At 38.3% G+C, this 15,904-nt stretch overlaps 1 protein-coding gene across 1 annotated transcript; it reads left to right on the forward strand.

Annotated features, from left to right (window-relative positions):
* The first annotated feature begins 1,243 nt into the window (after positions 1-1,243).
* LOC138902776 (uncharacterized) lies at positions 1,244-2,035 on the forward strand. The gene has a single exon (XM_070190674.1). The coding sequence runs from the start codon at positions 1,244-1,246 to the stop codon at positions 2,033-2,035; it is 792 nt and encodes a 263-aa protein (XP_070046775.1).
* Positions 2,036-15,904: the final 13,869 nt, after the last annotated feature.

The raw sequence follows: 15,904 nt of genomic DNA on the forward strand, positions 1-15,904 counted from the left end.
CACCCCAAGGTGAAACACTTGGCCTGACGAAACCCTTACCAAGCAACTTCTGAAGTTGTTCCTTTAATTCTTTCAACTCCATTGGTTCCAAGCGATATGGTGGGATAGATATGGGGTAAGTGCCCGACACCAAGTCAATACTAAAATCAATGTCCCTATTGGGTGGCATGCCCGGTAGGTTTGCTTGAAACACATCTTGAAACTCACTCACTACTGGAACTGACTCAACGGTAGGAGTATCAACACTAACATCCCTCATAAAGGCTAACTATGCCAAGCACCCCTTCTCAACCATCCGTTGTTTCTTCAAAAAGGACACTACCCTACTAGGAACATAGACCAATGAACCACTCCACTCCAACCTCGACAATCCCGGTATAGCCAACGTCATGATCTTAGTGTGAATCAAGAATATCGTGATATGGTGACAACCAATCTATGCGCAAAATCACATCAAAATCTACCATATTAAGTAAAAGAAGATCAACCCTTGTCATATAGCCTCCAATAGTGAACAAACAAGAGAGATAGATATGGTCTACCATAATAGAATCCCTAATGGGTGTAGACACATAAATAGTGTTGACGGCCAATTTTGACCCTCCCATTTTAAATTTATTTATTTATACTTAATAATTTACAACAAATATTTTAAATGTGTTTTCGAGTAAAAAAAAAAAAAGAAGTCCACTAGAAAATATACCATAGGTGAAAAAGTTTGGAACAAAAATGCTCTCTTCTCTCTCATGAAAAAACCCTAAACTTGATGCCTAAACCTAGTTTTCATGGCTTCTCTGGCCACTGGCCAGCCTCCTTCTGAGGCTGGTCTATCGTCTTCCCCCTCCCTATAGCCCCAAACAACAGCTACAAACCCTAATCCAGTCCAAACTTATGCATATCTATTACAGCCTACTTCATTAAATGCGCCCATGCAATTGCAATCTAGCATAGCCCTAAAACCTATTGAATACCTTCATGGTGAGCCCATTGTACGTTAGAAGAAGCAGGAAGTTCGTCAATCCATCGCACAACAAGGATTAAACATAGCAGTATTGGGAAAATTCTCGTATGGTAAGCCTGGGATTCAAGACTTACGTAAAACTATTCCAATTCAATGTGAACTTAAAGGGCAGTGCTCAGTTGGATTGATAGAAGATAGCCATGTATTAATTAAACTTTCATTAATGGAGGATTATATTCATCTTTTATATAAGCTGCTTTTTATTTGAAAATACAAAATGAGATGTGGCAGATGCGTTGTACTAAGTGGAATCCATGGTGGAAACCTAGTGAGGAAACTCTTGTCGCCATTACTTGGATTTCCTTTCATGATTTACCACCTAACCTTTTCGGCAAGGAGTTTGTGTTCTCTCTAGCTAGGGAAGTAGGAAGGCCACTTCATGTGGACTTGGCTACTCAAAATGGAACTCGACCAAGTTGTGCTAATGTGAAGGTTGAGGTGAATTTGTTGTCAAATATTCCTCAAAGGATCAAAATTGAAGAGGAGGAGGATGAGTCTGGACCCGAGAAGTTTAAATGGATCAAAATTAGGTATGATTATATGCTTAAGTATTGTAAGTCATGCAAGAAACAAGGTCACAAAGAAGAAGAGTGCTGGGTTATTAATCCAGAGTTGAGGCAGTTTGAGGATCAAGGCAATGATAAGAAGAATGAGCAAGAAGTAATTGGCACAGCTGCTGCTTCTACAAAGGTATTAACTAGTGGTAAAGTTGTAGGGAAACTTATTGCTAATCCATCCACGCACGAGTGGATGAAAGAAAGGAAAAATAAATACCAACATGATAAGAGGGGTTATATCATTGACAACACAAAGGAGAAGGAACCTAACAATGGCAAGGGAAAGGCTAAGGTTGAGGCAGTAACTACAAAGAACAAATTTAATGCATTGGAGCTTGAGGAAATTGCTCCACCAACGTTGAGGATCACTGATGGCAAAGGAGATAATAGTAGTAATGAACAACACAAGAAGCAACAAGGAGATAAATATAAGAAGGATCAGGAGAAGGAGCAATAACAAGGAAAATTCCAGTTCTCCTAAAGGGTCTAGGAATATTTCAGCGGCTAAGGGAGGAAATTCTAATCCTAATGATTCAAGGATTAGGGTTGAGGACCATGGTAAGGACAATCAGGAGGGTACCTTAAGTCCTAAACCTACTGGGACTGGGATTGAGATGGCAGCTTGGCGTGTCAAGAAGGAAGCAGTTGAGGCAGCTAATAAGGAAAATAATGTGAAGCCTAGTCAAACAGGGACTCAATCACCAGGTGTGAAAGGTAATCAAGAATTAGCTAAGGCTAGTTATCCTAGTTCTATTGAGGCAGGGATTGATAAGAGGATGAACAAAGAGTCTATAATTTAGTGGGTGCATAGAAGGTTTGGTACTAGCAAGGAGGATTTAAGGGAGCTCAATGTGACAATCAATCAATCATGCCATGAGGTACCTTCACAAACCTACGAGAATTCGGGACAATTGGAGGAGCATAATAAAGTAAATTCTGGGAAAACTTTATGGAGTGATGAAGCTGATGAAATGGAAGCTCAGATAGGGTCAACAAATGCAACAGGAGACATGGAGGATAAAGGAAATAATCAGACACAAAAAACAGGTAGTTTGGCTCTAACTACAGTAAACCCTAGAAATTCAAGAACTAGGGTTGATGATCAATCGAGTTCTAAGGTCAAGGAAGCAGTTCCACCAGTTGGAGATGATAGAGGGACATCAAAAGAAGCAGGAAATCATAGGAGATCAGCTACTGCACCATTAGCCAAGAAACAGGCTAATGGAACAGTAAACCCTAGAAATTCTAGGGAGATTTGGGCCACTGTTGATGGGGTTCCAGTGTATGATTTAAGGAGGGACCAAGTTGGGGATGTTAATATGGAGGTATTGAAGGATACAATAGGGTCAGACCATCAAACAGTCGATAAGAAGGGGGGTGATCTCAATGGAACAGTGTTTTCTGGGAATTCTGCTATAGTGAACCCTAGTTTGGGTTCTATCTATGATCTTCAATTCAAAGTGATACAGGAGAATTAGGGGAGGATGGAGAGCAATGCTGATATATTGAAGGAGGCCAAAAGAAAGGCACATGATCAGATTGAGCAAGCCATAGTACCGAGTGACTCAGATGCAATTGAGACAGTGCCTATAGCATGAGCTTCTGGAACTGGATCACCAATGCAGATACAAACCAATGTACCTTTGAAGTCTGCAAATCAAATATTACATGATATAATCACTTACAAGGAGCTGCCTGTGGACATTCAGAATGCTATGGTAGATCAACAACAACAATATGAAGATGAAGGTGATGATGAATCCATTGCTGGGAACTTTAAAGATGTAGCAAGAGAAGGGGATTTGTCACCTAGAGTTTCAGGTAAAAGTGGAAAGAAAGGAAAAAAGAAAATACAAGCCAAGGAGCCACAACCACCTACTAGAATTTTGCCCAAGAGGGCAGCCTCGACAACAAGATGATGATTAAAACTCTAATATGGAACATAAGGTCGGTTAAGACTCAGCTTGCCTTTCAGAGGGTTATAAATATACAAAGGGAACATGGCTTATTCATTGTTGCACTAATGGAGCCATTTCAAAAGACAAGATATATTCAGAGGTATAGAAGGAGGCTAGAAATGGAAGCTACAATTTCAAATATGAATGGGAAGATATGGTTATTTTTTGATGTTGTGGTGGAATGGGATTTGTTGATGGATACTGAATAGCAGCTGACTATCAGGATATATCATCAGGATATAGGAAAGCACATTATGATGACTTTTGTGTATGCAAAATGTTCATCATTGGAAAGGTTAGAGTTGTGGGACAATATATATTATCTAGCTAGTGATATGAAATTGCATTGGTTGGTTGGAGGGGATTTTAATGTGATTCTTGATGAGGAAGAGAAGATAGGAGGACTGCCTGTGTATCCTCCAGAATATGAAGATTTTGCTTTTAGTATAAATTCTTGTGAACTGTTTGATCTTGGGTATAAGGGCAGTCCTTTCACTTGGTGGAATGGAAGGCCTAATGAAGAATGCATCTTCAAAAGGTTGGATAGAATACTTGTGAACTTGCCTTTCCAAAACCTATTCCTTCATATAGAGGTGGAGAATCTCTGTTACACCCCATGTTTTCATCCGTGGAAGTACGCCATAAATAAATTGATATAAGCTCGGAAATGAGATATTACATTCCGCATTTTCGTACGTTAAAATTTCATCGTAAGGTAATCGACGTAAGCTTTGGACAAGATTATTTTGAGGTTATAAGTATTACGCTATTTCAAACAAGTGATAAGTAAATTTGTGAAGGTGAGAGGGTAGCAAATCAAAGAAAATGAGTTTCGTTGAAGGTTGTCAATTTGGGATAAAATATGGTCCGAGCTATAACACCTGGCATTTATAGACTAGTGCCATACAAGGTACCACATGGCCATGACAGTAAGGTGTATAAAGTGTGTTAAAAGTAAGTAGTATTTTAAGTAATTTGAGATAATTCTTAATTATGTGGATAATTGATTAATTATTGGATTAGTTGGATATTAACAAACTAATTAAGATATTTGGTGGATAAGATTAAGGGGAGGGGGGGAGGGCATCACCCCTTAACGTGGAAGCCCAAATTTATGACTCTTAAGTCATATAACTAGGTGGCACATATAGAGAAAAGTTTGGCTAAGTCATCTAAAATGTGGGGCCTACATCCAAAGGTTAAATAATTCTCTAAATTCACTTTATAATCTCTACAAACTAATGAAGAAGGTTTCAGCAAATTCTCAAGAGATCATATTCTTCAATAGCAACGTGATTTGCTTCAAACATTTCATACTAAAGACTACTTAATACTATATCAACGTGGGATTTGTGATTCTAAGAAAGTACGGTACAATCTTTCTCAAGAATATCATATGAAATTTTCCCTGCTTCGATCTGCCGTTACGTGATTTGCCGTAATTGACGTGTGTTAGAGGAATTGTCAAGAGAATCAGTTCAGGTATGTTAAGGCTATCCCTTCTTTCTTTTTGGCATGATCCATACGATACAAATGAAATGAGCAAATGCACAACTTTCATAAATGACTCTATTCATAGAAACACTAGAGGTTCCTATGTTCTTGATTCCCCATATGTCTTATTATTCTATCGTCTGTTCATGGGTCTCAAAAAATACGTAAGTCGATAAAATTTATTTTATGATATTAATCAGAGGCATAATGGTCTTATGATGTTCCGAGAGATTTTATTGACGTACTTCTCATGCATTGCATTCATTTATACATGTACATTGATCCATGACCAGATGGCATTGTATATATATATATACATATATATATATATATATATATATATATATATATATATATATATATATGGGGGATATGAGAAAAGGTTATGGCGTTATATACGCACCACCACCTCATCAGCTGGTATATGTTGATGATTTGGCCACAGTGGCCGAGATGATATGATGGGATGCCCTCAGAGGCTTGACGATATTATGAACGCATATACCTAAGCATGGTATGACATTTATACACATATGCATAACATTATAAATATTAATGATTCACAGAGGTATTCGGACTTACATGTCGAGTGTTTTACTCCACGTTTCTCTCATGTCTATTATTTACTGATTTTGATTCCTTGCATACTCGGTACATTATTTGTACTGACGTCCCATTTGCTTGCGGACACTGCATTTCATGCCCGCAGGTCCCTATAAACAGGTCGAGAGTCCTCTAAGTAGGCTATCAGCTCAGCGGAAGATGTTGGTGCGCTCTATTTGCTCCGAAGTTGCTTGTTTTGTCAGTATGATTCGGACGTGTATTGTTTTGTATGGCGGAGCCCTGTCTCGACCTTTATGATAATTATGTACTCTCAAAGGCTTGTAGACAGATGTCATGTATACAGATACTTGAATGGCCTTGTCTGCCTATGTTTTAAGTATATAAAGGATCACATTGGCCTTATAGGCCCGTATGTCACAAGTATGAGTTTCAATATCAGGTTGGGTCGTTCTATGTCGGGTATTCCCTCATGTTTACTCTGGTTATCTTATGATGCCCCTTCTGGCCCACTTACTTATGATGATGTAATAAGAAAGATACGTTATGTTGGTACTCAGTTGAGTAAGGTACCGGGTGCCGGTCGCGGCCCATCGGTTTGGGTCGTGACAAAAAGTAGCATCAGAGCAGTTCTGTCCTAGGGAGTCTACAAGCCGTGTCTAGTAGAGTCTTATTTATGGGTGTGTTGTGCACCACACTTATAAGTAGGAGGCTACAAGGCATTTAGGATTGTCACTCTTTCTTCTTACTCTAGATCGTATGGTAGAGCTCAGTTGTAAGAACTCAATTTCCTAAACTCTATCGTATTCGTAATACAACTATACCTATATCCAGAAAGACGGTTGGTAAGAGATATAGCTGTGGAAGAGTTAAGTCAGAGGAACTCGATTTTTTCATCATGCTTATGATGAGTAAATGTGAAGTTTTCAGTAGAACATGTGTGTAAGCTTCTTGATAAGGAGCCTTAAGGTAAGAATATCTACCCATATGGTGAAAAGCAATGAGAGATTCAGGAGGTAGATATAAGTTTCAACAAGTAAAAGAAGCAAGGTAAAAAAGGGTATGAGGTACCCAGCTAATGAAGATTATTAGTATTTACAATTCAGGAAGAGGAATATAAGCCTTTTGAGTTACCTTCAACAATAACAGAGGTATGTACAATTGGCCACACCCATCTCATTTATGTCCTATGGGGCTAATAGAAGTAGTATAAAAGATGGCAGGATATCAGGATCTAACTGGGGTTAGGGTAACCCAAAATGGTGGATGGATTATTAGTGTTAGCTGACATTTCCGAAGGATATTGCAAATGTGCTAATAGATATCCTTGTGAGACACCCAGTGGGTGCACTCTGAAATAGTACAGCTAGATATGAGTACTACAAAGATAGGCACTGGAAGCCTTGAAGGGATAAATATTACCTTAGTGTGGCTCTCATCCTTAGTAGAGAAAGAATGTTAGGCAACTCGAAGAGCCAGTAGATGGAGTAAGGGGAGCTAAAAGCAAAAGAATGTCTTGTTCGAGTTTTTAGAATAAAGGGATAGACATAAATGTTAGCGGGAAATAAGAAGAGAGTTAATGAAGCATTATGAGTAAGATATGATACATGGATGACAACGGTAGATCAAAAAGATGACAGTATTACAAAGTCTATAGTCAAGTGAAGGAAACGAAGAGAGGTGACAGGCCTTGAGACAACAAAAAAGTATAGGCCATAAAGTCATATCCTCATTTCGAGAAATAAGTTCGTGACTCCAACGTGATTACCAAAAGGAAAAGTTAGACCCCAGAGTAATAAGAAATCAGCATGGACTGATGAAACTGATGAACAAGATAAACTAAACATGAACTAGGGACTGAGTAATAGTCGGCATCATGAGAATTTCAGAGATTGCGTCCCGACGAAAATAGAATGGACGACAGAATAATACCCTTTAAAGGTCATTTTGGAAGACACTTACCTAAAGCAAGCAATATGAGCAAAGTTAAGCTTAAGGAACTGTATGTGCCAGTTATACTAAGTGTCACCCTCGCGAGTAAGAAAATTTGTTATCCTTGGTACAGAAGGATTATCGCGAGGTGAGTAAGGATCATCGATGATGTGAAAAGATGCCAAAGATGAAGAGGTAAAACATTTATACGTAGATCATCGTAGCACTAAATGTTAGTACTCCCCTAAAGGGCAGAATATGTAGTGATGTGGAATTAAGTCAGAATTAAGTGGTTCTAGTAACTATGGAATGGTAAAGGAAGAATGCGAGAAAAATGAGAAAGGGATAAGATTGCACTTATTCAAAGCCTACAGATATGCTACGATTTCAGAACATTATGAAAAGAGGATGTCAAGGAGAGGAAGTAAGGGTTCCTGCTCGAGATGTTATTAATAGATAAGGAGCCAGTGCGAGAGATAAGTTAAGACAAAGGAAAAAACCCAAGAAAGATTACGCAGAATATTGATATGAGAATGGGCCAACGAGTAGTTAGTAGTTGATTCAGGAAGAGACTAGTTATGGCTAGACAAGAGGTTACAGACAAATCAGCAGATCGTGCAAGATAAACATAGTAAAACCTAATATAGTAAATTCAACCTTGCAGTTATGTCATTGTAATACTTGAGATATATTCAGATAGGAGTTGAGGAAGTTAAAGGTACCGCATGAGTGTTACGAAAATAAAAGAGAGTCCCACTGGGAAGATAGTAAAAACTTCTGTTCATAAGCAATCGTACGAGCATATGAGTGTCGAGGTAAGTAACTAAGGATAATTATAGGTGAGTACGACATCAAAAATTCTATCGGAATACGATGTAATAAGCTCGCAGCTTTACAAGAATCAGAGGGTCCTCCCTAAGTACTACAATGAATGACTAGCTGAGGAAATAAGGAAGAAGACTTCAACATAAACATGGTAACTTCAAGGAGAAATGGTCATGTAAAACTTGTATGGACTCCAAAAGAAAGTAGCACCTATCGTGGATAATGAACGGGAAGTAAAATCAAAAGTAATATTCGAGATCATATGAGTTGCACGAAACTTTCGGCATGTGTGGGAACTAAGATAAGCTAAGTAGGCACGCAACAAGGAGGCATAAAGACTAGGAAAAGTAATAGCTTACGTTTAAAAAAAGCTGAGAAGGAACGAAAAGGAATTATTCGATCAATGATCTAGAGTTAGTTACGTTATGAACGCACTTAATATTTCGGAGTATTATACAAGCAGTATATATGTTGACAAGCATATAATTGTAAAAGACTATGGTATAAGTTAAAAGAAAGAATTGAGTCCAGGTCATAGACGAAGGATTGAATTGTTAAAAGATTGTATCATGGATATTCCATAGCGCCCATGAAAGGCTAAAGTAATAGCTAATACCAAAAGCCACAGATCGGGAGATAGCTTAAGCCTACATAAAGGCCGATCAGAAGGAAGATGAAACAAAAAAGTTACATCAACTAAGTAAATTAGGAGTCTGATTATTGGACCCAGAAAGTTATAGACATCATGATTGAGAACATTGTAGAATCACTCTTAATATCAGAGGTACAAGAGAGATAGTACAATAGCCACATTCTATAACGGCCCTACGATAAAGCCAGTTAGAAGAGTACCGGCCTTATAAGAAGTCAGCATAAAGCTCCCATCAGATTGTGTATGCACCAAAGGTGCAAGTGTTCTAATAAGAGCTTCAAATTGTGGATGTGAATTATACCTATATGGAAGGGAGGTCATGAAAGAGATAGAAGATATGATGTGAGATTTTAAGGTAAAGGTAAACAACGTACGAGATACTCAAATACAGAAGGTTGTGAACAGTTCATACTTCGGATTGAAGGCTTGAAGCGCGGGGATTTAGTATCCAGGAATGATAGCGGCATCGTCAGTGGCATATCTTCCAGCCTATGGTTTCTAGGTGCCGAGAGATCTAGTTAAGAGATCAAAGAAGAGTTGGAGACAATGTGATGTCTCGCTTGATATTCCAGAATAACATAAGAAAATTTATGGTGCAAGCAAGTTGAAGGAAGGTGGCGAATAATATAAATAGATATGTGTAGGTCGCAAGCTAAAGTATGGTAAAGCGACAAGGTTTTAGGAATACAGGAGTAAGGATAAGAAAGGGTGAGTGAGAAGGTGACGAGAATGGATAAGTCCTCAGGATTAAGCCCATGAAGACAAGAAGATATGATAGTTTCTCTAAGTTATACAAAGCTTAGTATAGCCTGAATGAACTCAAAGGAGTCTAAGACTAATAGCATTTAGAAGATATGGAATGTTGCCCTCGTAGTAGAATGAGGGTATAATTGTGATAGATAAAGGATGATGTTTGGGCCTTCGATTGAATTATGATTTGAAGAAAAAAAAGGGGGATTTCATGAGTTGTACGGGATTAGAATAACCCCCCATAGGATGAATCACATTGGGATACTATGAAATATGGTTATGGAAGCATGGTATAGCCCCCAGGTGGATCAGTCTAATCATTTCAGATGTTCCTCGATGAGACATGAGCCCTAGCGGTAGTATTACATAAGAGGTCAAGTTATCGGTATTAAGGTGAATCAACAATGGATGGATAAAAGTTATAAAGTATGAGATGAGATTAGACCATCATTCTTAAGGTGAACAGTAATGAGGAAGCATTAAAGGACTTAGATTTATACATATAGGACAAGCAACAAAAGTAACGTGGAGTTTGGTAGCAGACCTCAATAAGATAAATCGAAGTAAGAGTTATGGTATAGTATGACCTACCTAGATGCAGTAAAGTCATATGAATGGATAACTGGGTCTATGAAATAAGATATAGCAATATTCGTAAGTTCGACAAAGTATCGAGCGAAGAACTTCAGTATACCCATAGATGCCAGAGGGACATCTTATCAAGCTCTGTATATGTTTACAAAGTGAGGCCTAGAGATTGGCTAAAAGGTGGAGGGAAAAGGGAGAGAAAAGTCGCATAGGTGCACGTACAAGGTCAAAGTCGTATAGGCTGCATGATAGAAGGTAGCAACAGTTACGAGATTGGAAGGATTCGGACCACATGTCGTGGTGTGAGAAAGATGCCTAAAGGGGGAATGCTCTGGCCATTGGATTTATTCACAGAACAGTTGCCTAGATGGCAAGAAGAGTACTAAAGTATTTGGAAGACATAGGTTATAAGAATGATAAGTGCATCAGTCAACATTCGAGGGCGAATGTTCCAAAGGGGGGAATGATGTTACACCCCATGTTTTCGTACATGGAAGTACGCCATAAGTAAATTGATATAAGCTCGGAAATGAGATATTACATTCCGCATTTTTCTACGTTAACGTTTCATCGTAAGATAATCGACGTAAGTTCGGGACAAGATTATTTTGAGGTTATAAGTATTACGCTATTTCAAATAAGTGATAAGTAAATTTGTGAAGGTGAGAGGGTAAGCGAATCAAAGAAAATGAGTTTCGTTGAAGGTTTTCAATTTGGGATAAAATACGGTCCGAGATATAACACCCGACATTTATGGACTAGTGCCGTACAAGGTACCACATGACCATGATAGTAAGGAGTATAAAGTGTGTTAAAAGTAAGTAGTATTTTAAGTAATTTGAGATAATTCTTAATTATGTGGGTAATTGATTATTTATTGGATTAGTGGGGGATTAACAAACTAATTAAGATATTTGGTGGATAAGATTGGGGAGGGGGGGGGGCAATCATCCCTTAATGTGGAAGCCCAAATTTATGACTCTTAAGTCATATAACTAGGTGGCACATGTAGAGAAAAGTTTGGCTAAGTCATCTACAATGTGGGGCCCACATTCAAAGGTTAAATAATTCTCTAAATTCACTTTCTAATCTCTACAAAGTAATGAAGAAGGTTTCAGCAAATTCTTAAGAGATCATATTCTTCAATAGCAACGTGATTTGCTTCAAAAATTTCATACTGAAGACTACTTAATACTATATCAACGTGGGATTTGCGATTCTAAGGAAGTACGTTACAATCTTTCTCAAGAATATCAAATGGATTTTTCCCTACTTCGATCCGCCTTTACGTGATTTACCATAATTGACGTGTGTTAGAGGAATTATCAAGAGAATCAGTTCAGGTATGTTAAGGCTATCCCTTCTTTCTTTTTGGCATGATCCATACGATACAAACGAAACGAGCAAATGCACAACTTCCATAAATGACTCTATTCATAGAAATACTAAAGGTTCCTATGTTCTTGATTCCCCATATGTCTTATTATTCTATCATCTGTTCACGGGTCTTAGAAAATACGTAAGTTGATAAAGTTTATTTCATGATATTAATCAGAGGCATAATGGTCTCATGACGGTCCGAGAGATTTTATTGACGTACTTCTCATGCATTGCATTCATTTATACACGTACATTGACCCATGACCAGATAGCATTGTATACGGTCCGAGAGATTTTATTGACGTACTTCTCATGCATTGCATTCATTTATACACGTACATTGACCCATGACCAGATAGCATTGTATACGGTCCGAGAGATTTTATTGACGTACTTCTCATGCATTGCATTCATTTATACACGTACATACATGTATATGGGATATGAGAAAAGGTTACGGCATTATATACGCATCACCACCTGATCAGCTGGTATACATTGATGATTTTCTCACAGTGGTCGAGATGATATGATGGGATGCCCTCAGAGGCTTGACGATGTTATGAACGCATATACCTAAGCATGGTATGACATTTATATACATATGCATGACATTATAAATATTAATGATTCACAGAGTTATTCGGACTTACATGTCGAGTCTTTTACTCTATGTTTCTCTCATATCTATTATTTACTGATTTTTATTCCTTACATACTCGGTACATTATTTGTACTAACATCTCTTTTTCTTGGAGACGCTGTGTTTCATGCCCGCAGGTCCCGATAGACAGGTCGAGAGTCCTCCAAGTAAGCTATCAGCTCAGCGGAAGATGTTGGTGCGCTCCATTTGCTCCGGAGTTGCTTGTTTGGTTAGTATGATTTGGACGTGTATTGTTTTGAATGGCGGAGCCCTATCCCGACCTTTATGATAATTATGTACTCTTAGAGACTTGTAGACATGTCATGTATACGGATACTTGTATGGCCTTATCGGCCTATGTTTCAAGTATATAAAGGATCACATTGGCCTTATAGGCCCGTATGTCACAAGTATGAGTTTCTATATCAGGTTGGGTCATTCTATATCGGGTATTCCCTTATATTTACTCTGGTTATCTCATGATGCCCCTTTTGGCCCACTTACCTATGATGATATAATAAGAAAGATATGTTACGTTGGTACTTGGTTGAGTAAGGTACCGGGTGCCCGTCACGGCTCATCGATTTGGGTCATGACAATCTCATCAGAACTGGCTCAGATCATGCTCCACTCTTGATGAGTTATGGAGAAGAGTGAAATTTGTAAAACCATTCAAGTTCTTGAATGTCTAGACAAAACATGAAACCTTTATGGAGGTGGTTAGGCAGAATTGGATGGCTGATTTCATTGGAGATCCATTCTTGATGTTCAAGCAAAAGTTGAAGAGGGGTAAGATTGCTCTTTCTAAATGGAGTAAACTCACTTAGGGTGATATATTCAAGCAGTTGGCTATTAGAGAAGATGTGGTTAGAATTAAAGAGATGCTGTTTGAAGAAGAACCAACAGTGGAGAACAGAATAGTCCTTTAACAAGCATAAGCTGAATTGAAAAAATACTTGAGCATTGAGGAGCAGTATTGGAAGCAAAAGGCTGGTATGAATTGGTTTGCTGAAGGAGATAGAAACACAAGGTTCTTTCATAACCATGTGAATGGCAAGAGACAGAAATTACAACTCAAAAGAATTCATAATGGAGATGGTGATTGGTTGGAATCTCAAGATCTCATGGCTAATGTTGCAATAGATTTCTTCCAAAAACAATTCATACAAGAAGGGGATTCTACAAGTTTTGAGCTACTGAACAATGTGCCTAATATGGTAACTATAGAGCAGAATTTGGAGCTTTGCAAGTTTCCTACCATTGATGAAGTTAAGAGTGCAGTATATGCACTAAGTGGAGATAGTGCAAGTGGCCCTGATGGTTTTACTAGATTATTTTACCAGCATTGTTGGGATATTGTAGGGGAGGACATCTTCAGGTTACTGATAGAGTTCTATGGAGGTGCATCTTTGCCAAAGTCAGTAGCACACACAAATCTTGTTCTCCTGCCCGAGAAACCTCAGGTTCAAACTTTCTCAGATCTAAGGCCTATAAGTCTTAGTAACTTCATTAATAAGGTGATCTCTAGGGTATTACATGATAGATTGGAGAAGATTCTTCCTTCTTTGATCTCTGCCAATCAGTCTAGCTTTGTGAAGGGGAGGAGTATCTTTGAAAATATATTGCTCACACAAGAAATGGTCATATATATTAAACTAAGGGGGAAGCCTGCTAATGTTGTGATTAAGTTAGACATGGCCAAGGCTTACGATAGGATGTCAAGAAGTATCTACTTCATGTATTGAGGAATATGGGATTTGCTGAGCACTTCATTAACATGATTTGGAATCTATTGGCAAACAATTGGTATTCCGTACTTATAAATGGGCAAGCATCTGGATTTTTTAAGTCTACAAGAGGGGTGAAGCAGGGGGATCCTTTGTCTCCAGCCTTCTTTATTCTTTCTGCTGAGGTTCTGTTTAGATCATTGAACAAGTTATTTGAAGACAAGAAGTTTAGAGGATTTGGTGTGCCAAAATGGTCTGATACTTTGAATCATTTGGCATATGCTGATGATACAATCATATTTTCCTCTGCTAATCCATATTCATTGAGCAAAGTGGTTGAAGTTCTTACACTGTATGAGCAAGCATCTAGACAGCTGATCAACAAGTCAAAAAGCTCATATTTCATGCATGCTAATGTGGAAGGAGAGTTGTTTCATAATGTTGGTGCCATAACTGGATTTCAGAGAGGCAGCTACCCTTTCACTTATATAGGGTGTCCAATCTTTTATACAAGGAGGAGGAAAGATTATTACAATGATCTCATTAAAAAGGTGGAGGCAAAGCTACATTATTGGAAAGGAAAATTACTGTCCTTTAGAGGTAAAGCTACACTTATTACTAGTGTGTTGCAAAGCTTACCAACTCACATCCTTTCAGTGTTGGATTCTCCTGATAATGTGCTTGTACATTTGCACAAGATGTTTGCTAGATTCTTTTGGAGTACTAAGGAAGAAGGTAGAAGCAAGCACTAGACCAAGTGGCTCAATTTATGTCTTCCAAAGGAAGAAGGAGGATTAGGGTTCAGATCTTTATTTGATGTATCCAAAGCCTTGTTTGCAAAGTTGTGGTGGAGGTTTAGGACATCAAAATCCTTGTGGTTAAACTTTATGTGGAACAAATATTGCAAAAAGGAAATGCCAACTATGGTTCAATTTAGACAAGGATCACATGTGTGGAGGAAAATGCTAGAGGCTAGAGAAGGGGTTGAACATGAAATTTTGTGGGAAATGAATAGGGGCTCTACAAACATTTGGCATGAGAATTGGACTGGTCTTGGAGCATTATATCATGTACTACCACCAGAGTTCAATATCAATGAAGAGTTACAGGACGGGAAGAATTAAGAGATGAAGATGGATGGAATGAACAAATGTTGGAGGAGGATTTTCCAGAAAATATTGCTGATCATATAAGGCAAGAGGTATATTTTGATAATACTGATGAATTCTGGGACACACCTAAATGGATGCCAACATCTTTAGGCAAGTTTACAGTAGGTAGTGCTTAGCAAATATTGAGGCATAGGGCTCATCCAAATCAAGAATATAAGCTGCTATGGACAATTGGGTTGCCATTTAAGATCTCTTTCTTCCTATGGAGGCTTTGGAGAGGGAATGTGCCAACAGATGATATATGGAGGAGAGCTGGCCAATTAGTCGTTTCCTATGGAGGCAAGTGTTGGTGTTGCTTACCACCACAAGAAGAAACTTTCCAACATATTTTCCTTATAAGTGATGTTGCTAGTAGGGTATGGAAAGTCTTCTTGCAAGCTGCAGGATTGGTGATTAATCTAGTAAAAGTACATCAGGTAATTAGAGCATGGTGAAGTGCAAAATATTGTACTAAGCTCAAGCCTTTATTTCAAGTAGTTCCAGCCATTATTACGTGGGAGATTTGGAAGAGGAGGAATTCAATAAAGCATGGAGGAGGTGCAGTATCATTTCATAGGGTTGTACATGAGGTGAACACAACTCTATACTTTCTAGCTAGAGTTAGATATCCTTGGTTGTCTAATATCCCCCTACTATGGCCAGAA

This window comes from Nicotiana tomentosiformis, chromosome 12 (assembly GCF_000390325.3).
Source record: "Nicotiana tomentosiformis chromosome 12, ASM39032v3, whole genome shotgun sequence".
Lineage (NCBI taxonomy): Eukaryota > Viridiplantae > Streptophyta > Magnoliopsida > Solanales > Solanaceae > Nicotiana > Nicotiana tomentosiformis.